We start from the raw sequence: 26,403 nt of genomic DNA, 5'->3' as shown, positions 1-26,403 counted from the left end.
AGTCACTGCCAATTGTGCAAGCAGGCAGGCTGTGTGGGACTCTGCTCTGAATGCTGGAGCACATCTCTGTGACCACATGCTGGCAAGCAGACAGACAGAAGCCAGCTCTGGACAAGCTAACGGAGGTACAGACAGGGTAGCTCAGGGACCAGTTGCCCTAAACACATGCTTAAAACACCTGCAGACATATTCTTTTTCCTTTACATTATTCCTAAAATTCAAATCCCTTCTGATCACTAACTTTTGTAAGGACCATCACTGCCTGGGTGAGAAGAAATACAGAGAAAATATAGAGCAGTATATATATATATGTGTGTGTGTATATATGTGTGTATATATATATATATATATATATATATATATATATATATATATATCTGCAAAGTATCAGAGCCACACCAGGATTTGGGGCTGTTTTTGCAGCCCTAAAAAATAAGAAAAAGATCCAAAGACGAACCATAATAAATGCCAGATATAAAATTATATACTACAGGTTAAGATTATGTAATTTGCTCAGAATTTTGTTTTGCTAAGGAGGCATAAGACAGACACATTTATATAAAATGAGAATTCAATAAAAGAAGGGCTTGTACACTTTACATTTAAAACAAAGCAAGCTAAGCAATGACCTTAAATTAATGCAATGAGTTTAAGTTAATAGGAAAATCTGAATGAGGAAATTAAGAGAAATGGTTTAATGGCAAGGCCAAGTGGAAAGAAAGTTTCCTTAATGAGGTAGTTACTGTTCACTAGCAATGCTTGAAGAAGGCATTCAGTAACTGGAACAGACTTGGTAATCTGTTTCTCTTAGTATGCTCTGTTTAAGATAATGTTGTTTCTTGTTGAGAATCTTGGGTGGATAGAAACTTTATGCCTGCATTTAACTTTTAAGAAACCTCTTGCTTGCTCAGTGAGGATAGCTTTTTTAAGGCAACATGAAATAGAAAAAGCACCTCTACGGTACTCAAGGAAATAAAAGCTTGAGAAGAATCTTGTTCTCCAATATAGCTTTTTAGAAATACCCCATGGTGGGAAATGCAAATCAAACAATACTTGAAAAAAAAATCACTCAGAAAATATTTACATCATCACTGTCTGTATTCTGCCTTTACATTTCTCAGGATATAAGAATTTGGCTTTTGAAATTAGTATCAGAACAGATTTGAAATGGAGTTGAGAGAGATCAGTGATAATTTAAAGCCTCACTTCTCATTTACTCATTTCTGTATTTCAGCCAGGCATTTGCTGACTTTTTTTAGCCCTTACTTCCATGCCTTCTCTAGCTTGGTTTACTTAGAGATTAGGAGTTCACCATTAACAGCATTTTTTCAAGATATTACTTTTATGTTTAAAAGATTTTGAGAAGTCACACAGCTCTAAGGATTTGATGGGTAAAGCTTTCTAACACAAAGTAAAATAGTGACAGAGAGCTTCAATTAAAGCATGCAAACAAAAGCTATTTATCCCACCATCCAGAAATCCAAGAGTAAGTGAAACAATATACAGAGTGAATACCAGTCCTAAAAATTCAGTCAGGTGGTGCATGAAAACAAGAGATTTTCTCCTTTACTGCTTGTTTGTTGAATGGGTTGAGTTTTGGGTGTTTGGTTGGTTGACTGGTTTGGTTTGGTTTGGTTTGGGGTTTTTTGTGTGAGTTTTGGGTTGGTTTTTTTTGTTTTTTTTTTTTTTTGTTTTTTTTTTTTTGTGTTTAAGATCAATAAATCAATTAGATAGTAGTTTTTTGCAATTCCATGAAATAATTGATTAGATGAATATAGCAACTTGGTACAGTGGATTGCTGACCAAAACTTGAAACCTAAAGAAATTACATGAGAAAATTCTAGAACCAAACAGTCATGAGACAGAGAGACCCTGACTGTACTAACTTTGGCTCAAATGGAGTCCATAAGCACCTTATGAGAATTTTCACTTTTACTGAGATACTTCAAGTGTACTATTAAGGTGAAACTACACACCTCTCTGTGGTCACAAAGAAAGACAGAAATTCAGTCATGGCTGAATATCTGTTTGACTGCTAAAAGGAGAAAAAAAGTGTCTTGTTCCACAATGGATTTGGAGATTGCTTGAGACACTGTTGAATGGAATTGTGACACACAGACGTCATGATATAAAGGCACATAAGAAAATTCACTGCCAATAATGTAACTCTAATACAATATTTTGTGATATTATTTCCACATCTAGAGGGCTCTGTGCTGAGACCTGGAAAAGGTATCAGGAAGGATAACTTAAAAAGATGAAGAGTTATCATCCTTTCATCATGAAGTGAAAGAAAAATTCTTCTACATAATGATTTTCAAATTTAAAAAAAACCCACTGAATAAAATGTTAGTATCTCCTGCAAGATTTTGGCAGATGGGATGTTAAACTATCACATTTTTTCCTAACATCAGGCTAGCTGAAAAAAATCCCCACTGCCTCTAGTTGCCCAGAAGACAGCATCAACAAAAACATGTATAGTCTATGTCTCAGCACAACATGCTGTTAATTGCACAACCAAGGTCCAGATAAGTTTTCTTTTCCTCTGTGACTGAGTAAAACAGAACTGAGATTAGAGAAAAAAACAATTAAGCAAAGCAGTCCAAATTCACTGTTGTGTAACAGTGTGGGCCATTGCTGGTTTTCTAATTGGTTTGTTCAGATTAACAGACATTCCGAATTTATCTAACAAGTGGCTAACATCACAGGATGCTTACTACAGCAGAGACATACCTCACTACCCAACACTACCTTGGCAGTGTAGTGGCAGACCTACAAGGCATCCTTTGCCTGGGACAACCACAGTCACCAAACAAACAAAAATGGATGCCATTAATGGAAAATCTTTTAATCTACATCCATTCCTTTCTGTCTTCCTATCAGCACATCCAAATCAAAGGACTGATATAAGTAATGCACTAAACTTTATCCATCAACCACCTCCCTAATTTAAAAGTTTTAAATACAGGTCTTTTACAACCATACTAATATGGAAACCTTGTGGCATCCTCAAATGAATAGTGATCATCTGCAAATATCAGTGTGCAGACAGACTGGACAAACACAGTTTCAATAGTAGCTGTATGTTTCTGTGCGGATGTACAGCCTCTCTGACACCATACAGGTGAGAGTGAAAAGGGGAGTTCCAGTCTGAAAACACAAAGAATAGTTAAATGTGTAAAGCAAGAGACTTTGTGGATTTCAGCACTGACACACTTTCCATGCAGCAGCAATACAAATGCACTCTCAAGAGAAAGCTGCACATCACAAACCCTGCAGTTCCAACTCTATCAGGTCTCTCCTCAGCATGGAAGAGGTCCAGATCATGCAAAGCGCATTTTAATTTGTTGTATCTTATCTCCCTCTCCCTTCTTACAAGAAAATAATTAGACTGCTACCAGTGAGACAATCTCCATTACATGCCAAATTGTGGCTGGTGATCCAAAACACTGAAGGCATTAGAGCTTCTTTAATAAAGCAGATGACCTCAATAAACCTGTGTTATGCATCTTTCCTGGGGTGCCCTAAAGATTCTATGAAGCTTTTAAAAAAACTGGCCTCCACCAGTTCTAACAGCTAAAATAACAGAACCCATAGAATATTACACTGATCTCAAGTCTGACCATGTTTTCAAGCAACTGGAAGGAAATTGTGGAAGTGCTAATAGGTTGCAACTACAAATGTATCTGGTGTCAAAAGGCATCCTCACAAGGCAAATTACCCTTAAGCTAATATAAAAAAACATCCTTTTGAAACAGCTCCAAATGTACCAACCACAAATCCCATGCTGGTGTAGTACTCAGATTTTTGAAGAGAACCTGAACAGAGTAAAAAGCCCATATTCTTAAATACATGTGTATGCCAATTATGACTTTTTAAAAAAATGAAAGCAGACACCAGTGAATTTACACTTTGAAACTGTTATCTTCTACAATTATTAGCCTAATGTATTTAAATAAATGGTTAATCTACTGATTCCATTCTTTTATCTCAATAATATAAAAATAGAATGTTCCAACATTTAATTACTATTTATTTTGTGTGTACTATGTTTTGAGTCTAATGAATGCTTTCTGTTTCTTTTAGGTGCCATCTTCATCTCTGAAACACTCATCAGGATCAGCTATGCCTTTTGTTGCCTCAAATAAAAATGGTGTGCCTAAAATAGTTGATAGGAAAAATAAAATTGTAAAAGCAACCAAAGCACCATTTAGTCCAGAAAGCTAGTTCTTTTTTCTCATTTCATCAGTGAGATCCTTCTGCCCTCACATCCATGCAAAAAATGTTCAGACCGAGTTCTCCATAATCACAGGTAGAAATAGCATCGTGTCACTCCTTTCTCTACAGAAATACCTCAACTTTTTTTACAAAGTAACAAATCATTTAAGGTCTTCATATAAAAAAAGCTCTCATGAACACAGTTCATCCTTCTCTAAGGTAAGTGCAAGGACTTGCATTGGCAGTTCAGGATTTGGTACCAAAGGAGCTTGGTAATTGTAGGACACTTGGCTCACTTCCTGCAGAAGATGAAAGGTGCTACCCATGCACACTGGTATGAAAGAAGGGAATAATTTATTTTACCATTTAGAAAGCTGTTAAGGGTAGATTTGGGTTGGATGTAAGAAAGAAGTTTTTATAATAAGGGCAGTTAAATACAGGGACAGATTGTTCAGAGAATTTTTAGATGCCCCATTGCTGGAAGCCCTCAAAGTCAGGTTAGATGGGACTTTCAGCAACTGATCTAGTGAAAGGTCCCTGCCTGAGGCAGGCAGATTGGATGATCTTTAGAGTCCCTTCCCACTCAAATCATTCTGTGATCCTATGATATGGGTCCTCTTCTTTTTCTTATTTTTTATTTAATTTGTTTTCTTCTTTTAGTTCCTTTTTGGCAGCCTGGCAGTGCCAAACTAACACCTAGGTTTGTGTACACAAATCCTCTCAATTTAAACAGAAGGTATGTTAAATATGATCTTTGCATCACAGGCAAACTGGTACAGTTGAACAAAGTCTGATTTTAAATTCTCAAACACCCCACAGCACTAAGTGGTACAGATCCTGCATTTAACATTCAGTTTTAAGCAGCATGAAGTAATCATGGCTTAGGACCACACATTTAAAATGGAACAGCAAGAAAAACAGGAAAAACACCAGTATGGAGTAATTCTTGCAGCTCCACATTGCTTTAAGCAGAGTTGAAAACCTGAGAACTTGCAATCATTACAATATTGAAAAGGTTTTCACAGTATTTGAAATATGCATTACAGTTCTTTGCACCTGTTTTATTGATACCCAAGATTGCATGTATTCAAGACTAAAGGATTAGCACTGTGAGTTTAGCCCAAGGTATATGCATACCTATAAGGGGTAAGTATATTAAAGGTAGAAAATAAACCTCTCAGGGCTCTGCCCAACAGCATTTTCCAACCTCAGTGAAAGAGCAGGCAAGAATTGATGAATGAAAGATTATCTACTATTTCACAAACAAGTTTTTAAAATACTGGGTTGAATTAAGCAAAAAAAGGATTTCATTTCATAAGTCACTTTCTCACTTAATTTTATACTTAGCAGTGTGTCCAATATAATTACTCATAAAAAATTGCCATATGATTGAATTTTTCTCTTTATCTGAAAAGCAGCACTAGCATCTGATGTTCTACTGATTAGAATCTGGCTCAATGTCTGTAATGGAATTTTCCACACACAAAAATAAAATCCCATGTTAATTCTGAGAGAAGGATTCCAGAAAGAATAAACATTTCCATACCTTCTCTAAACTGAGATTGAAGAGGAAAACAAGACAATCATACTTTCATGTATACAAAAAAGAAACATGCTAAATTTCAGTGAGACTTTCAGAAAACGTGGTGGGATTCTAGGGAGAGATTACACAGAACATGAAAATAACCTTTTCTGGACAGTTAAAGAAGAATTTATGTAACTCTTCCTATGAATATGAATTTTTTCTACTATATTTTAAAGATAAATGAAAACTGATGCCAGATTATTCTACACAATCTTAAAAACCACAGCAGCATTGGAAAAGACATAGTGGAGGAAGTAAGGCAAAAAACTTGACTGGTGTAAACTTCCCAAGTGGTTCTGACACAGAAGCATGACTTAAAGCCTAGTGAAATTAATGCTGAAATTCATATTTATTTATTTAGCAAGCAAATTGCTCTTTCTGCAAATATTTATAAAAAAGTAAATCAAAGACTGAGCAATAATAAGTTCCTAAATCCTTGGTGCTTTTTCTTAAGATTCTTAAGAGGACACAGTCTGAACAAACGCATTAATTACAGATTACAGTGAAAACACCTGCAACTACTGATACAGAATTTATGTCACATCCCCAAAGCAGACTTCTCTTTCACATTCAAAGTTAAAGTAGAAAATCAACTACAGTAATGAATATACTCTGGATTTGCAAACAATATTATAATAACTCTCAAACCATGACTACTGCATAGGATTAAAGGCAAGTTAATAATTTTCAGAATAAAATAATTACTGAGCAGACCACATATTTCTTTCCTGCCCTGTCAGGTAAAATGAAACTGTAGGTGAGCAACTAAAGTATAAGGAAATTAACATGGAGGTTTTTAAGATGCTGTATGACAGAAACAAGGTAGATGCCCATAATTCAAAGTATTAATGTGATGGACCACATGTGGTAGACATAGGAGAAAGCACCACAGCCCAGCATCAAAAGAACACACAAAGAAGTGATAGAGATTAATATTTTCAACCAATGGGTAGTAAAGATAAGGCAAAAGGTGCAAGAGACACATTCAAGTAAAGATGACAATATGTGATCATATGCTTAAAATTTGATTAGAATGCATTAAAGAGGAGCAGTAACTTGAACTAAGTCTCCAGCTGGAATCCACCACTGCACTGGTCATTAAATCTACTGGTATCTACTAACCCTGAGAAGAAATTAAAAATGACTAGTGAATGCTGACTCAAATAATTGCACAACTGGAAAGGGCTCTGCAAGTCTGGAAGTCTGTGGAAAGAATGCAAAATGGAATTGGGAGGCTGGGATAAACAAAAAAAAAAAAGACTGAAATTACAGCTGGTATATCAGCTCATGGTATATTTACACAGGATGAAGCCTTTGCTGGCTTATATCCTTGACAGCAATGCTGAGAGATTTGGAATTGTCTGTTTGAAACTGGACACCCAAAACACTTAATTGAAAATGGTCTGAAAATAGCTGGAAAATTTGAGCCTTTCATTTTATAAGGCTCTCTTAGATTATTATGCACAGCCTTTCACTGCAAGAGCAGATATGCTGAAGAATAGTTCTCAACATGCCTAAAAAGTTTCATTAAAAAAGGCATGAAGTAAATCTTAACAGAACAGTTACTCTTCAAACATTTCTTTTCAAATAATTTTTATTCACTATCCCATCCTTTCCAAAGAGCAGACTATTTCCTCTAACACGTCAAGCTTTTTACACAGTGGGCTAAAGAATGAACCTTTAAGTCCTTTGCACTTCTACCCTCTGTTCAGTGTCTTGAGTTATCCCCCTACTCTGAAACCTATTGCTGAGCCACTAACTAGCTCAGCCTTGCCCTGCACCATCTTCCAAACTGTCCTTCCTCCCAGCCTTAACTTCTTCATTGGATATACAGGAAAATGGATTACTTTCTAACTACTTCTGTCATGTTGTCACACAAACAAAATTGTGCCTCGAGAAAGTTCATATTCTAGTTTCACCTGCAGACCTATCCCCATCTTTTCACAGGTGTTTTTGTGAGAATTCCTTAATTTCAAATGCCACAGCACCCATCAGGCCATAATATGGGAAAACTCACACTGAGTTTTATGGTTTCTAAACAAATTTCTATTTCTACATACTGAGTCCATGATTTCAGCACAAAAGGAAAGCCATTTGCCCATCCCTCTCTTTTTTCTTGTGCCATATAATTTACTGTAGATAAAACCAAGCTAGGACATAAATCACATCTTTTTCTGCTTGAGAATTCACTAGCAAACAATAGCTGACAGGAAAAATGAACAAACAATATACCAAAAATAAATCTAAATTTTGAAAAAAAAAGTGTGGTAGGCTGAAATATGAGGTAAGATCACTCAAAAGGCAAAGAAGTTTAACATCCAGCCTTTTTGATTCATTGAGCAGGTCAGAAGTTAGATGAAGCAAAATGAAAACACAGTAACATTTACTAAGAGTAACAAGTTAATTCACTAGCCCTATGCTGCTGATGGACAGGGAACTGTTCTCTAGTTTGGAACTGGACCTGTCCCTTAGGCAATTAAATATTCAGTTACAGATCTGCACTGGGGCTGTAGGCACTGAACATGTCTGGGAGGTCACAGCAGATTGTGAGAGCTGGCCTGTCTGCATGGAAACCTTCTGTTCTTTCAGAAGACAACAGGCAGGTCTTCACCAAAACCTTCCGCATGGCAACTAAAAATCTGTAGACATATTTCTCAGGATGGTAACTTACAAAGTGCTGATTAAAAGAGCTACCTTGGACATATGGAGATAAAGATAGCAGTGCCTAGTTGTATCAAGTGCTGCCAGGAAGAATTTTAGCACCAGGGGTTTTTCATTTTATCTTCTCTTATAAATTTTTTTCCCCTTCTTAAAAAAGGGTGGATATTTCCCAGTTCAGTTTCTCTCTTGTGCTCAGGCAGTAGATTTCAACTTCTAAAACAGCAAAGCTGTTTTAGGAGGAAATAGTTTCTAGAAGGTTAGGAAGTTCATAGCCTTTGAAACTTAGAATTACTTTCCTTGTAGCTGCATTAAAAGGCATGCTATGAACATAACGGAGAGAACAAAGCGCACAGCTCACCTCATAGTAACTTCGCACAGCGTTGCAAAACGCTTCATCTGCCACGATTTGCGTCTCCCCGTTCAAAAAGGCCTGGAAACGTTCCTTCAGCACCTGCAGCTGCTGCTTGTTGAGCTGTGCAAGGGAAAAACAAGGAGAGGGGAGAGAACAAAAATAAATGCAGTTAGTCTCCAAGTAAAAATACACAGCACTGCACACACTTGGAACCTGTGAACAGGAACAAAAAGACAGGGGCTCACTGGCCACCTGGCTTTGGAGTCCCAGCCGGACAAGCCACGCTGTGGCAGCCAGATATGCACACAGGCAGCACGCAAGGAAACTTCTGCTCTTTCCCTGGTGTCCTTGGGATGCCAGAAGTAGCTCTGCATGGATACTTCTGTGCAGTATTTTATATGCATATGCTGAATATAATGGTTGATCTTCTCCATGGCAGCAGCAGCTAATAAAAGTTAGCTCCTAGCTTGTCGTCAAATACATCATTTTCTTTCCAGCCTTCAAATAACTGAACATAAACAACTGAGATGTCTCCATTTTTTGGAGTAAACTAAGCACTACCATTGGAGTGTTCCAACAAGCATGTGCACTGTGAAGAAAATGGAGTTCTAGCCACTGATGCTACAACACTATGAATGACATGAAACAACTGGATCTTAGGGAAGAGCAGACAGTGGCTCCAAGATTGACACCCAATAACCCTTGGTGGACTTCATATCAAAGTTGAGTACATTTTGAAAACAAATTCCTAGAAGAGCACATTACACAATTAAACCTTGCAATAAACCCATTTTTACCAAAGTTTAATTTTAAGGGAAAAAGCAAAGTTCGGGAGCTCTCCAGGGATCCAGACACAGGTCTTCTGCCAAGGTTTCTATCCACTCTTGAATTATTTAGTAGGATATTTCTCCTTATCAAATATATGAGAAGTTTGAATAACACACCATATTCTTGAACTTTAACATTAAAAAAAAAATTCAAACACAACTGACAGAAAGGTTTTTCATCCCTCCTGTATTTTGCTTAAGTAAAACAAACAAAAAAATAAACGTATAGCCAGAAAATTTAAATATTTTCCAGAGGGAAGAAAGTGATATTTGTAATGGCTAACCTGCAGCAAATAAGACTGCCCCCAATGGCATAATAATTTCTTATTGAAGAATTTTTTGGCATCTACAGTAATTATGGTGGCCTTAGGCTTTCAGGTCTCTTATGTCAACACTTTTAAGTCATTTAAGCCAAATCACTGTTACCAAATTTGCAAAATCTCTGCTATCCTGATAATGGGCCTACTGTGGACAACTTCTAGTTTCTTAATATCCCAAGAAGATTTTCATTCCACACAAAGTTTGCTAAGTTTGCCAACTCATGTGGTTCTTTGAAAAATCTAACAATTTCCTGCAAAATTCTCCAAATTTATTACAAACCTGCAAACTGTTTTATTTTGACAGGAAACAACAGTATAGATGCCATCTATATACTGGGTATCAGAAATCCTCTAAAAAATGAAATGTAGGAAGTAGTGATGCAAAGCCAAAAAACTATGCATCTGCAAAAAAATTCAAGCTAGTTAAAAATACATGAAAATTCCGTTCCTCATCTTAACAGAACAATTAACGAGACAGAACAAGCCCCAGGAGATCCCTATGGAAAAAAAGGCTTCCTGTAGAGGCAAGCAAACTTCAACAAAGGTTGCTGCGACTGACAAATTTCCTGGATGAACTCCTGAGAGCAACAGCCTGACACTGGCACCCCATCCTGTACCACTGCTAATTAAAAATCAATGGGAGAATTATTCATATTGTGTCTGCACATCCACCCAAACCAGAACCTATCCACCTGCCTGCCAAAAACCCACTCCTTGCACAGAATCTTCACAGCACTTGATAGCTGTTCCTAACAGAAATCAAACTTAAATCCACTGTTTTGATTCCTCTTACTCTGCTCTCATTTTTAAAGTATTTTGGACAAGCTGAGATACCAGAAAATGCAAATCATTATGGATGGTTTGAGGGGGTTTTTTATCAGCACACACATGTTCTTTTGGGAGACTTAGAAAAGAGATGAGCACTCTCATGGACAGTGCCCCTCTGCTGAGTGAGCAGCTCCTTCGTCCCATGGAATATTCACAGCTCTGCTACAAGAGCATGCAGGCTTCCTGCCAAGGCAATTATGAAAATGTTTTCATGCTTGCAGACTTCATTCTTTAGGTGATTTGCTTCTCTATTACCCCCATACCAAACAAAAACCTTATGAATAAGGCAATGAAATATAAATTTAATTCTGACTTTCTCATTTCTAACCATCATAGCTGAGCAAACTGAAATGCCTTAAAAATATTTACAATATGGCTTCCATATTCACTGCTTTAGGTAGTAAGAATTTCTAAGGGTCAAGTGTCATTTTAGGATTACTGTATATTTCTTAAATTACTTTTATTTCTGTGAAAAATCTGGATGTACAGAATAAAGTTCTGAAAAAAATAATAGTATTTCCAATGGAAAATATGAAAAGCTACAACTTGCACTAAGGATGATCTGAAGTCTATTTAACATGTCCCAAGTACTGTCATATATAGAAATGCAGTTATCTGTCAAGATACAGAATAATTTATAGCAGTCTACTGCATACATCTCCTCTGGGTTTTTTTACTTGTCAGAATATTGAGTGTACAGTGAATTCTGTCTCACCTCTTTTCTTTATGTTGGTCACTTTTAATGAATTCATTAACATTCTTCAATTTGAAGCACTTAAAAATGAAACAAAGCTAACAGTAGAAGTAATAGCTTGGAAATGTGGAGAGAAAAAGGAAGACTAATTGCATTGAAATGCTGTAGTAGCAAAAGCAGAGAAACAGGTGTTTGTACAGGATATTAGCTCTTGGATAATACCAAGCAGCTCTAGCTGTCAAAGTCTGAGCCACCTTTGAAGTTGGTCAACATGGAAAAAGAGAAGACATCACGTATAACCAGAATCCCAAGAGAAATGCCTGAACTTCAGGGCAGTAATCCAGGGCAGATTCCTCTGTTAGGAGCTCCCAGAATAGAGCTCAAAATCCTTCACAGCAGCACTTCCTTTCAACGGCATAAGCCTTTCCTCTGCTCTGTGCAAGATCCACACACATCAGACCTTGGCTTTCAGTCCACTTTCATCTTCACTGTCAGTGTCTCTGTTTCCACATTTTAATTTTAGTAGGAAGAACCACAAACAGGAAATTTAAAATTAAAGAAATACATTACTTTATGTACCTCCAAATGTAAACTAAACTCAGAATACCACCAAAAGTACAGCACAAAGCCTCATTGAATCTGCTGCTTTCCATTAACCTGCTTCAGTTTTGTATTGCTTCTTTGGATTTCACATTCTCAGTGGTGTAGAATCAGTTGTCATAACTCTGTGTGATACTTCAGCAACTACTGCTGCTTCATGGGAGAATGTATACTGTAACTAAATTCCAGCGACTCAGAATATCAGATCTGAGTGCATTCTGCAAAATGACTGAAGATAAATAAAGACAAATTTAAGGGAAAACAAGATTAACTGCCCTCAGATTTGTTTTTCTTTATTGCAGTCACAAAAAAATACAAAGTTTTCTTCCCTTCCATATCTATGTCTTTCAAAAAAGGTAACTTGTTTTCCCTTTACATTTGCTAGCTTTAGTAAGCTATCAAACAATGAAAATATTTAAGACAGAGTGAACTTGTCAAAGAGCTATTTATTTAAAGAGTAACTTTTTCAAGTTGCAGTAGCAATTTAACCAGAGTAATATAAAAGCATGAAAGAGCCTCAAGCATTTAACCACTAAAAAACCTTTTCACCTTGCATTTAACATTTCAAAGAAGTCATTTATCCAGATACATTCCTCTTTGAGCATTAATTTAAAGATTTGCTTTTTCCTTCTAAAGTGAAAGTTGGGTATGAAAACCTAGAGGCCCTTCTGGTTTAGCTCCACCTACACCTTTAAACAATTTCAATAAATGTTTTTTACACAGAATTCAAATTCCTATTTTTATAAGAAGTCACATTCCAAATAGATGTTGAAGTTTAGGGAGTTATTCCAATATCACAAGGTCTCCTTCCTAAAATAATAAACTCCAACGAAGGAAAAATGAAGCATGTATGGATTTTTGAGAGTAATACTGCTTATTTCTCTTTGAAAGACTGAAGGAAAAAAATAAAGCTGTACCTTCACTACACTTGATGCTTCACTAAGTAAGCTGTAATTAGGCAGCTTCTTCTCGCTGCCTAAGTACACAGAGCACTCACTACTGCCCTGATCACATGCAGCAAACAGCAGCGGGCACAGGCATAACTCACGGAACCTCTGCACCTAGAAAACTTTAGAAATGAGCAGGTTTGACAGGTGGGCAGTGCGTGGCCCCAGGCAGGCCGGCAGCATCGGCACCGCCGCGGGCCCTCCCCGCGGAGCAGCGGGCCCTGCCCGAGGAGCAGCGGCCTCTCCCCGCGGAGCAGCAGCCTCTCCCCGGGGAGCAGCGGGCTCTCCCCGCGGAGCAGCGGGCTCTCCCCGCGGAGCAGCAGTCCCTGCCCGCGGAGCAGCGGCCTCTCCCCGGGGAGCAGCGGGCTCTCCCCGCGGAGCAGCGGGCCCTGCCCGAGGAGCAGCGGCCTCTCCCCGGGGAGCAGCGGGCTCTCCCCGCGGAGCAGCAGTCCCTGCCCGCGGAGCAGCGGCCTCTCCCCGCGGAGCAGCGGGCACTCCCCGCGGAGCAGCAGTCCCTGCCCGCGGAGCAGCGGGCTCTCCCCGCGGAGCAGCGGGCCGGGTGCGGAGCAGCGGGCTCTCCCCGCGGAGCAGCAGTCCCTGCCCGCGGAGCAGCTGTCTCTCCTCCCCGCGGAGCAGCGCGCCGGGCGCGGGGCCGCAGCGGTGCCGCTCGGAGCCATCGCCACCTTGCGGCGGGCGCGCAGCTCCGCGGCTGCAGCTCCGGCCGCTCCCGGAGGCATCTCCGCAGCATCCCAACCCCGACCTTAACACCGGCAACAGCGCTGCTTGTGCGCTGCTCCCTCCCACACTGCAGTGTGCAACTACCCTTTTCCGACCGTATTTTAGGGAAATAGCAGGAGGTGATGATTGCAACTATAGACAGAGCAAGAGAAAATGTTTCTTACACTGCAAAGACACAGGGGTAGGGCAACTCGTACGAGAAAGCGTATTCCAAGGCCATCACACCCCCACAGTACAAAAAGGGCTACGATACGGAATAGCCCTATTCATCACATCAGAAGCCTTCTTCTTCCTCTGCTTTTTCTGAGCCTTCTTCCACTCAAGCCTAGCCCCTATCCCAGAACTAGGAGGGCAGTGACCGCCATCGGAATCAACCCCCTAAAGCCCATAGAAGTCCCACTCCTGAACACTGCCATTCTCCTAGCCTCAGGAGTCACTGTCACATGGGCACAGCAGAGTATCACAAAAGCTAACTGAAAACAAGCAATCCAAGCCCTCTTCCTAACCGTGCTCCTAGGATTCTGTTTCACCTCCCTCCAGGCCATAGAATACTACGAAGCTCCCTTCTCTATCGCCGACGGAGTCTATGGCGATACTAGGGCCAGCCAAAGAGCCACCTCCTGAACCCTCAATGCTGCAATGTGTATTGTCTGCAGCACCAAACCTAAGGCCCCTAACGCTTCCAAGAAATAAGAATCATTTTTATTTCAAAATTGTGCCATTTTGTATAATGAGTTGTTTCTGAAAAACTTTAGTCAAAGTTGTAATATTTGAGAGCAGAGTGGAAAAAGAGCTTGATGAGCCCTCAAACAGCTGTCCCTCTCTTCCAATTCAGTCAGGAGATAAATTTTCATCTGGTGATTTAAGAAGGTAGAAATAAATCTTTTTTCAATCAACTTCTCACACATATCTTTGAACATAACTTTGTTTCCTGTCCTGACAACCTCTTTGTCAAGAGAAAAACCAAAAACCAAAAAATAAGGTGAAATTCTGTAAAGGACTAACTCATCCCACTGCCACAGTAGCATGCTCAAGGATGCTGAGCTCAGTGACTCCCTCCCTGTGTCTCCTTGTCTCCTCTGCAGGGTCTCCCAATGCAGCTGGAAGGCAAAACTGCTGCTCAGCCCATCACAGCAGCTCTCCTCTTCCCAAATCAGCCTTAGCATTCAAATGGCAGGACTGCATCTAACAACATCTGAAAAAAACTCTCTCTCTGTTGCTGAGTGAGACTCAAGAGCCACCCCAGCCTTCACCACTCTGCCGTAATCAGAGCTTCTCACCACCCTCCGTGGTGGTGGGGAGGGCTTTATCCACAGGGTCAGACTGGAAAGCCACACACAGCTCCTCTGTGAGAGCCAAGAACAAGGCAAGGAGCCTTAGGCTGAACCCATCATAATCCTCTCTCTCCAGAAAAACGTAACACTTGTGCCACATCATTGCCTCTCAGTGAGCTTCATCTCATACTGGTGATGAGAATAAGCCTGCAAAGCAAACAGCCAGTTATAAACAGTGATTCTTGCTCTGTTTTCTCTCCCTCTCTCCCATCCTGTCTCCTCTTCCACTATCTGTCTACAAAAGGATAATACTTGTATTTCGCAGCAGAGACAGAGAGTATTCATTTATAATGGATTATTTTCTTCTGAGGAAGAAGACTGAATAAACAGTATTAGATCAGTACTAAGACAGAGGTGATAGCTGTGGTTACTGTGCTGAATTATGCAGGTCTTAATTATGTGCAAAAATGGTCCTATCCAGCATGTGGGTGGCACACAATATATGCTGTCCCCTACTACTCATTGCATAAACCGGTTTGATTTTCTAAAAAAAGGATAAATATTTTGCTGTCACTTAGCAACCTCGGTGGTTCTTTGATTTTCTTAAAGTTGAAGTTATTCCAAGTAAAACAGTGTCTGTAAGGATTCTGTTTGCTGTCACTTCATGCACACTACACTGAGTACATAATCCTAGTGTAAGAATTCAGTGTCTTGTAGCATCAAATATTAGATTACCAAAATCAGCCAATTCATTTACCACACACATTTATCATTCTTTAAAATCTAACAAGCACAACATCGCATTTAACTTTCACTGGCTTATTTATAACTGGAAATATTACCAGTACCATAATAGTCACTCATTTCCACTTACAGGGTGTTTAAGTTACAAATATTTTATGCATCATTAAGTCTGAAATTTTAAATACTTTAATTGTCCAGAAGAACATATTCAAGATTCTTTGGCAGAATTGTAAACTATCTCACAAGGACCAGAGGGTTTGGGGGTTGGTTTTCTTCAGAGAGTAGAGGTGATGGCACAAAAATCCCAGGCAGTGAGCAAAGCAAAGCCTGATTTATGTGAAGGCATTCAAGAGTATCTCACTGACCACCAAAATACAGAACTGGAGACAGATTCCAGCGAGGTCAGATTGGCACCTGAGAGGAAAAGAAAAATAGCTATTTTGATAATGAAGAGGAACAAGTATTTTGTGGGGGAAAAGAAGAAATAAAAATCAGACTTCCTTAATTTTTTGGCAGAAGAGTGAAAATATATAAATAAATACATGGTAATTTAACTGCTTAGAACACACTCATAGCAATGATAGGTTTCTTTCTTGTTGAAAAAAAGTCAAACTTTTACAGACTATGCCATGTTAAAAAAGAAAGAATCTGCTATGTTTTTTCCCTAAAGGCAGTAAATAACACACCCCAATAAAAGCTATCTCCACTGAGATGAGGTTGTCAGTACAGTTGCAATCATTTTCTTTGTACCTACTCCTACTACCTGAGATTTGCTGTGGAATTTAGCTGACAATCACCAGCTAGATTTATAATACTGTATTTGTTTCCTCTGTGCTGTGCTTCACTGATCTCCTCTTAGTCTGGAGTGGCTGCCAAAACTCCACAGCTAGGGCAGCTATGTTCTGCGTCCCTTGTGACAGCACTCCTTGAGACCATGTCCATGCAGAGCACACAGGGGCAGCTGCAGCCTCACTTCCTCGAGATTGCCAGAGTTACAAGGAGAACAGTCATGCCTGAAAGCTATGCAAACCAAGCCTCCAGCCAAGAAAAGCGCTGATGACTCATGCAGTGACCCTGACAATCATGGTTAGTAGGAATACAGTGCTATGTGGCCACAGTGGGAACCTCAGCTACCAGTGCCTTTCATAGAAGTCGGTTCTGGAAGAGACCTTCAGGATCACTCAGCTCCAACCCCTGCACTGTGGGAATCAAACCTTCCACTAGACCACTGGTTGGGTATATGGACTGGTTTTCTATTTGATTAAAAAACAGAGGAAATTAAAGAAACAGAGGTAAAGTCTGGCCTGTAAGGTCATTAGCAGTTAAGTAATCACATCATATAGACATATATACTTTACACACATCAATACACAACCCAATTTAACTATGGTATTGCAGAACCAGGATGCTCAAAGACCCTTAATATTAGAGACTACACAAAAAAAGTAAATACTGAGCTAAGCCAAGTGAGTTCAGTTTTGTCAGGCAAGGACAACCCTGCTTGTGAAAGAGGACTTCATCTCTGAAGGAGCTATCCAGGTATCAGCTCACCTTGTACACTTCTATTTGTAATATACTCTTCTACCTTGGAAACTTGCAGTGGAAAAATTTCTACTTTGAAATCCTTTCCCAGTCTCACAAGATGGGCCTTCAAAAATTCTCATCTCCTACTTTTCTAGGAGCCTCAGGAATACACTTATAGCAAACAAAATCTAGAAACTATCTGAACAATAAATACAAACATCTGCATAGCCATCACAATAAACATCCTCCATGAGAGACACATCCAAGTCCCTGAATACATTTATTTCTCAGCATGCAATATGAATTAGAACCAGCACAGCAGATAATCTCATGAAAACTACAGGGATGAAACTAAGCAACTGCACACGGCAACCAGTCTGCATTTGACAGTTCCTTCACTGCAAAGAGAGCGCTTGCCATGAAAGTGCTCCTCCTTTTCTGACTTCTCAGCCCCAACTCCCAGAACTCTCTCTGGAAACTACCTTTCATTAACCTAGAGGATTGCAGTACTCATGAACCCATGAAAGTTTAGCTTTGTGTTGCATTATAAGATTCTACCAGAGAAATGTCCAATAAATAAGTAAAAAATTTATCATGTCCAGGTACAGCTTCCACAAACAAGTACCTATTCTCTAAGTAACTCTGAAACTTTTTGCTTTTGACACAGATTTTAATATCTCATATACCAAAAACTCCCTTTCATTTCCCCACCTCCCCCAGTCATAAAGACCAATCTAATAGAAGGCATTTATTTTTCCCCACAAATCTTGTTCTTCTTAAATCAAAGAGTCACAATTGCTACAGGATTATTCAACACTGGCAGTCAACCTAATACACTCAAATGGAAATTCTTAATACACTACTAGGCTTGCTCATCAAGATATGTATAAGATACTCCACCATTTGAAGACTTAAGTATGAAGGAATGTCTCCCTAAACCAAATATTCTAACAGAGAGAAAGGATTTGAAAAAAGAACAACAGGATTTATTTACATACTCACAATCAGGAAGTCAGACTAGATCATCAAATTCCTTCTGGTCAGTTTGCAGAAAGTTCTCAAGGCTTAATTTACATGGCTGAAACTACTGGGGAGAGCAATACAGATCTTGAAAGCTTGATTGCAGCTTTAAGCAGTACTCCACTTAGTTTTGAATTCTCAAGCTAAGATTAGTTTTGAATTATCAAGCTGAAAAAACCCAAAACTTTCCAAAAGGGATGCAGAGGTAATATATAATCCTTGAGCATTGCAATCAAATGTTTTCTCAGATGTCTAGGTACACTAGACATCCTTTCCATATCAAAATACATAGACATATATCTTTTGCATACACACACATATATATATATATATATATATATATATATATATATATATATATATATATACATAACATAGACACATATATTACATAGACATATTTTGCTATCCAAATATCCAAATTACATATTTAGTCATACTGAACCATGCATTTGCAACACAAGATGGAGCATTCCACAGACCATTTCATTTTGGTTGTCTGTACAAATACCATACATGACTACATTGTCCCCTTCTGTCAAAGTGTTACTTTAGTCTATGAAAAGTTTAAAGCAGCACTCAAACATCTGTAAGTATTTTTTCCACAGCAGATTTAATAATGGGTAAATTCATTAATTCTTGCAAAATCACTCACCTCTCTGGAAAAATGAGCTTGTCTCAGAACTGTATGCTATAACATTTAAGTGTAGAAGCAAAACACAGTACATTAATCTAAATGTACAGTTTTCACACTCAAAATAAATCTGTCAGACTTCACACAAGAGACTGGTACAATAATGCTATCCAAAGCTATATTTTGCCAGGCAATCTTTATGCAATTAAGATCCTCAAGAAGACACCTTATTAAAATTCCCCTAAAAGGAGAAATGCACAAACACCCTCCCACCCTTAGTATCACAAAAACTTCTGTTTCAGAGATTTCAAGCAAAGGGATCCTCAATGGTTAAATAGGAGCTATAACAGTAGCTAACAGATTTTACTTTCTTTCTTTTACTTACTATCAGGCTTTTCCTGATAGTGATTCAGACCCTTCTCCTTTTTGATGCCTTTTAACCCTATTTCAAGTGCTGCCTTTTCTTATGATAAGTGATTTCCTCTGCATGGCATGTATTCATATCATCCAAACATTTTAGAATTTGTATTTATCAGAACATTTTTCCCATATCATCCTTGTTCCTGTGGGGTTTTCTCAGAGGGAGGAAGCAGTTTCATACTTTAAAAAGAAACCATTTGCTGCCTTTTTTCTTTCATAATCAAGATTCTGGATTAATTTTCCTTTTCTACTTAATTAAATAGTTTCCTCTTCTTAACCATTTGAAATGAACTCGCAGTATTTGCTATCACACCACCTACTAATTATAACCTACAAATTTCATTCCTGGTGTTATTTCTGTCTTCCCTTCTGAAAATGCTCCTTGGTTCTCACCAAGTCTTTCTGCAACCTGATATGCACAATTCAAGCCACTACAATTTTCATAACTTACAAGTTTTAATTTGGTCTGCAGCACAGATGTGCTTGCACAAGAGAACTTGAATAATGGACAGTATCAGTATTTTAACATTTCTGAGTAAAATAACTGTGTTTATCCCCTCTGCTGTATAATGTGCTGGCTGATTTAGACATCAGCCCCTTCACTGCAGAGTTACGGTGAAGGGAAGCAGACAGGTCCTGAGCCTCTCACCTTGGGAGTTGCTTTTCTCTGGCCCCTGTGGTGTCTACAAGGCATGCATCAGCACCTCATCTCCTGCCTCCCTGATCCTCAGCCTGAACATCACCCACTGACCCACAAGCCAGTTTCAACCTGCCTCATCACCACTGCCTTCACAGAGGACCACTGGATAGAGGCTGACCTTGACCAGTGTCTTCAGACATGATCATGACTCCAGCCCCCAAGCATCCCAGCTTGGTCTCCTTCAGGGTCAATCTGCCCCTACTGCTCTCTGATGACCTCTTCATTTCTATTTATCACCCTCAAAATCATCCCTTTCCTAGCAATAGCCCTGGGTGTTCACATCTTCTCTCCCCTCTCCTTCCTTACTTCTGCCTCCTTCAATGATCACAGAGCTTCTAGCATGCTGCTTCCTATGTTCCCTCTCCTCCTCTCCTGTCAGGTATGCTGCACCAGAAAGGCAGAGCAACACCCTTAAAAAAACCAACCCTCAACCCCATGACTAAAAATGTACTTTTAATATTTGAACATAGATTACTCAACTAGAAGCAGAAACAACATAATTCATGACATCTCCATGTAAATCTCCATATCCACACTGCACAAATTGTATAAGCTATTCCCTGATGTTATCAGAATAGCTTTCATCAAGATTTACAATAACTTACTTTCAAATACAAACCATGTTGTATCTTTGTCTTCCCCATTTCTCTGTGGTTTTCAAAATTTTTCAGTCTTTCAGGTTTCACAAATTTTGCCCTTATGTACCTTCTTTCCTCACAGATGCTTCAGAGGGAAACCCTGAAGATTTCATCTTTGTATTCATTGCAGTTCACATGCATAAGTGGATCTCATTCAACAGGCTTACCTAAGCAGACCACCCACAGGTCTCTTTGCTTCTTCCCTCATCTCAGGTTTAACTTGGAAAAAGGGACTGGTGCCAGTCTGGTATCTCTCCCATGGTGCCCAGGTGTCAACTTGGGTCCAGTGCCCCTCCTCAGATATTCACAGTGTTGTCCATGTTCAACTCCCTTCCTTCCCTCCTTCTCTCACTGCTGATGGAGAGACACTGCCATTCTCCATCAGGACTAGAAATGGAAATCATCTTCAGCTCAGGCCTCCTTCCAGGCACAATTTTTGCTTCTCCCTACATAATCTCTGTGATCCAAATTTTCCTACATTCAACACAAGCTGCTTATGCTTGAGCTATTTTCTCAATTTCTACCTAAGCCCAGTATCACTATCTTCCAAAGACATAATTATTCACCACTGCAAATATCTGCTCCTTTCTTTGCCGTGAAAAGAAGGTAGACAGTTAAGCTATAATTCAGTCATGTCACCAGTTTTACACAGATGTATTTTTTTAAATCAATTAATGGAGAAATTTTGGGGTTTAGGTTTTTAATATAGTTATATTCGATTTTTTTAAATTAAGTGTTCAATACAGTGTTTAACTAAAGACTTTATGTTCTTTAGAGTTGCATCCCAGTACCTCATTTCTCATCAGCCCTTCAATGCAAGCATCAGGAACCATCAGACACATTGCAATGCACAATACAGCACTGAGATAAATTTAATTCTGTGAAAATAGAGCATAAAAGTCTGGAGAAGTCTGGCCTTAACCTTATGACTTATCCTACTTAAAAATAAGGAGGAATAAAACCGTAGAAAATTCTGCTTCCCACAAGGAATGGTACTGGAAGAAACCACTTTCCAATTGAAATTTCAATTAAAAGGAAAAAAAAAAATCTCATCTTCAATTATAAATCAGAGGTTAGATTAACATAAGATTTCAGTATCAGTAATACAGTCTTACAGGAAACAAAAAACCAGAAGACAAGGTTAATTAAGGAGTTCTCCACTCTGCAATAATGTTAGTACTAATTAAAAAAGTTATTAAGCTGCACTTATTTCCATAGGAAGTTATTGGCAAAATGTATTTCTTTTATTGTAGTCTTTGATGCCTTGAGGGAGTAGAGTTAAATGGCTGAGTCAGTCAGTAAAACAGAAACCAATTCCCTTGCATCACATTCTCCTCCATGCTCTGAATACTAATCAGGACAGAATATTGAAAACAAAAGCTGAGTGTCTGCCAGCTGAAACGTGACTCTATACCATGCCTGATGTATTGATAACTTGCTCCCTCTTCAATGAATAAAGCAAATGAATCACAATAAACAATGAGGTTGTACAGTGTAATACTACAGCTTTGTTTACCCTACACATGCATATTCAACTCAACAGTAAATAAAGATTGTTACTAATACTCATTCTACAGGAAAGTTTTGGGGCTTTTTTATTTGCAAAATAACAAAGAAAATCGAATGGTATAATGTTACCTTGAAGATCTTCACTCTTACTCTGCACATTATTATTAATACATAATAATATGTATTATTTCTCTCCTCTTTTTTTACAGACTCCATAAGTCAAATAATGGGGAACAAAGGCTTCAAGATATTCTCCAAGAATCAATCCAAATAGTCACATTAGGCAAGAAGTTACTTCAAACAAAATTCTTCCATTACTAAAACACGTGAATCTGAAGATTTACCTATGATCAATTTTTTATAAAGACATTCCTTTTTAGACTCATAGTCAGGTTCACAGGTTTTTGCCAAAACAGCCCCGGCCAGTGAAACCTCACTATTCCTTTCTTAAAAAGAGTCCACGCCTCCCTGCTAGGAAATAAAAGTGCAGTACACAGTGGGAATGCAGCTGGAAAGAGAAGATTGGCAGAAAATTTGACAGTTTTATACCTTTGATATAGACTGCAATAACTTCCAGGGCACATTGTGGAATCAGGTTTGATAAAACACAAGGGATCAGAAAGAAAAGGCAGCAGCATCAGATGAAGCCTGGGTGGAGCAGGGACAGATGGCCAGAGATCTAAGTGAGGGAGCTAAGTTTGAGCCAAGTTCAGCAGTTTGTCACTAGCATTCCAATAGAAGAAAAAATGGTCCTTTGACTTGATAAAGTAACCCAGAAGTGGAAATCATGGTATAATAACAATATTTTGCTGACACTCAGCTCAACCCAGGAAACCAGGCAGAAAGTGATCATGTTCCTTTCCTCTCTTCAAATGTTTGCTAGAGATTAAACTTAAACCAGTGCCAAGGTTCTTTCCGGAACTGCAGGAGACAGGAACAGATAAATTCCATTTTTACCACCTCCAAATTTTAACCCAAACAAGATCATTTCTATGTTCAGAGGACAACACAGGATCTAATAACTTTTTCACATAAGTATATCACTAATGTGGAATTGTTATAAATATCTCTAATTAACTTGTCGCAGACTGTTCATTAAGGTTTGAAAGGGAACTGGATTGACATAGTATTTTGGGATATATGCATTTGTTAAACTCAGTGCAGTATAAAAAAATAGTCAAATCAAGATTTAAAAATATTGTAGAAGTCTTACAATTCTGATTAGGAGCTAGCTAAAAAAAAGGAAAAAAGTAGGAAATGTACCACACAGTTACAGGGAATCTTCTTGTGTGAAACATTATTAGAATTCAACAAACTTTTATTTACAAAACAGATTCAAGGGAACGGAGTCTAGAAAATGAACACTATAAATACAGTTTGGTAACTACTTGCATAATGAACTGTTTGGATTTTAGGTACAGAGTAAACTACTTAAAAGGAACAACTGTTTTTAAAACTTGGTCTGAGGATATGAATGAGAGGACGGAGTCTGTCAAACAGTTTTATACTTCATGAAATCCCTGCATTACTGATATCCTAACACAAGATAATCTAACTTCTTTATCAGATCAGGTGCTTATTTTCTACTTGCACTAGAATAATTTATGTTATAATGTTAAGAAATAGACGGGAAAAGAGACATACACAAATAAAATTGGTTAGCCACAAGTGAACAGCCCAAGTCTGAAGTATCAGATTCACCAGGGTTTCTGGGATTGGAACTGGCCAGCTGCAATTCAAGGACAAAGCTCAGTGTGACACAAGCACCAAAAGACAATGTCCTGTGCCAGACTTTAATAAAGGTGTGCAATAAAGAAGAAAAGAGGGAGCAAAGAGCTGTAAGAAAAACCCCTGATACAAAAGCAGCCAGCAAGTGGACCCCAGAGTGAGCTGGGCTGCAGATAAGTGAGCAGAGATGAGGTTTCCTATTCTTTCTTACTAAATGTGCATTAAAAATCTGCTGGGAACACTTGCATTTTGTCCTCTTGAAATCAGTTTCCAAATTACGAAGTACAGAAAAAACAGTGAACTTTTCTCAATTCGCCTTTTCTTCTACACTGACAAGTATTTGCAGTATGATGTGTTTGATTAACATTTCACAAGTTAAGGTTCCAAGAGATCGTCCACTCCCTCAGGTTGCTACTACCCCAACATATAAAAATTAGGTGTCCAAGTAATATAGAAAGAGAAGTAAGAAAGTACATATCATACAGCTATCATCCTCTCGATCACAAAGAGTGAAAAGGGGATTCCATACATTGCCCTAATCTTCTACAAATCTTCCTATTTTGCCACCCTCACAAATACTTTTGCCCTTGACAAAGGGGAGTAGGAAGGGGAAGAATGAAATAACAATTTTAACTGTTTTCTCTCTAGTTAAAAGAGCAGAGAAAACAAGCAAGCATAGACACACCAAAATTGCATAGTTGACTATCAACAGCTAAAATGGCTGGTTAAACTAAACACTGTTTTTGCCTCCAAAATGCTAAGCTATTAACCAAAAATGTAAGCCTTCAAGGGCTTATCAAAGATCACAAATAAACTAACCCATGATCTACCTCAGCTCTTCCAGAGGCATAGCTTTCACTCTTTATTCTTTCAGAATATTTTCTAAAACAATGCCCAAAACCCATGTAGTCTCCTATACAGTTACAATTACTTCACATGAAGCAAATATGGTATATTTCAATGAAAATACATAGTAATTAGGTTAAATTGCACCCAGTGAATTTAATGGATTAACACACAAGAAAACACTTTAGCAAAAGTCAACTCTGCCACCATGAGATGAGTAGCTCTCACAATACAGGATTATTTCCAACACCATTTACAGTTTGGAACTCCAGCTGTGCCAAGAGCCTGTATGTTCCAGCACACTGGTGAGTGACATTGCTACAGTCAGCTCACAGTTCTAAATCATGTCACAAGGTAAGCTTCCCCAACCCTCTGTAAGCACAGTTCTTTCTACAATTTTCCTAACAGTTTCTTATTTCCGGGCAATGTCATCAAAGCTCAGCGTGTCCAATGCTTTTGAGACATGTCTGAATACACCATACAGCTGGTACACATATGTCCAAATAAATCAATCCAAAATTTCTTGGAAGAATCAAGCATGTTATGCAAGTACACATAATTTGTGCACTTCTCATGCACAAAAATCAAAGAAAAATGGCTGGAGAGAGGATGGCTGGAGAGAACATACAGTCCAAACTCCTATTCAAAGCACAGTCAGCAATCCAAGTTGCTCTACTGCAACTACTACAGTGCACAGGGCCTTGGCCAGTCCAGGCCTGCCCACCTGCAGTAATACAAATTCTGCAAAATCTCTGAGCAACTTCTTCCAGTGCTTAACCACATTCACCATGAGAACTGAATTTCCTGATATCCAGCTGCAGTTTCCTTTGTTGCAATTCAAAACTTTGCATGTCAGCCTTTTGCTGTCCATCTCTCAGAAGAATCCCCATTTCTTCTATTCCACTGACCCCACCTCTTCAAAAGCTGCCAGGAAACTGCTTGTGAGACCATTTTTCATTATTTCTGTACATATCAATAGCAAAGTTACTCATAAAAAAATATTAGCACTGGAAGATATCTGTCAGAAAAGAGGAAGACACACAAGGCAATAGCTAGATGTGTCTTCTGCCCATGATTGGTAAAAACAGGAACACTTGCCTAATAAAAAAAAAAAAAAAAATAGCACCACCCTTAAGTACTTAGTTGCCTGAGAGAGATAGTGCATATTTCTCTGGGTACCTTACTTTGCAAACATCTCTGCATTCTTTAAAGGTTCCCTCATCTCCTAAACATGCTGCTAATAGCAGAAAATGTGGAAGTCACATTCAAGACATCACAGACAGAAGATCCTGTGCTAAAGTCCTTCAAAGTGCATACATTGATTCTGCAATCTCATCTTTCCTGCCTGTACCAGAAAATGAATTCTGATACTGTGCTTCTCTGTGCAAAGTAGTTTAACAAGATTTTTGAAACTAGAAAGAGTCACAGTACATTGAAATGATATGTGACAGAACAAAGTCTTCAGTTTACAGACTGCAGTCACCCTCCAGAACTGTGCCTTAGAAATAGCTCAAATTCAGAGTTAATCATGCTGAAATCCAAACCTAAGACTAAAGGCAAAAAGTATAAGCAAGGTATTCAAACACAGCTAGTTAT

General features: G+C 38.7%; 1 protein-coding gene across 24 annotated transcripts in view; it reads right to left on the bottom strand.

Moving 5' to 3' along the window:
• The window catches only part of CADPS2 (calcium dependent secretion activator 2), a 287,279-nt gene that overhangs the window by 221,639 nt on the left and 39,237 nt on the right, over positions 1-26,403 (bottom strand). For all 24 annotated transcript variants that reach the window (XM_038155811.1, XM_038155825.1, XM_038155814.1 and 21 more), the window contains exon 2: positions 8,823-8,936. In XM_038155811.1, coding sequence (XP_038011739.1) covers positions 8,823-8,936 — 114 coding nt within the window. The remainder of the gene's footprint in view (positions 1-8,822; positions 8,937-26,403) is intronic.

Source organism: Motacilla alba, chromosome 1A, assembly GCF_015832195.1.
Source record: "Motacilla alba alba isolate MOTALB_02 chromosome 1A, Motacilla_alba_V1.0_pri, whole genome shotgun sequence".
Classification (NCBI taxonomy): domain Eukaryota; kingdom Metazoa; phylum Chordata; class Aves; order Passeriformes; family Motacillidae; genus Motacilla; species Motacilla alba.
Note: the sequence above shows the minus strand (reverse complement) of the source record. Positions and strands in the feature narration are given on the sequence as shown.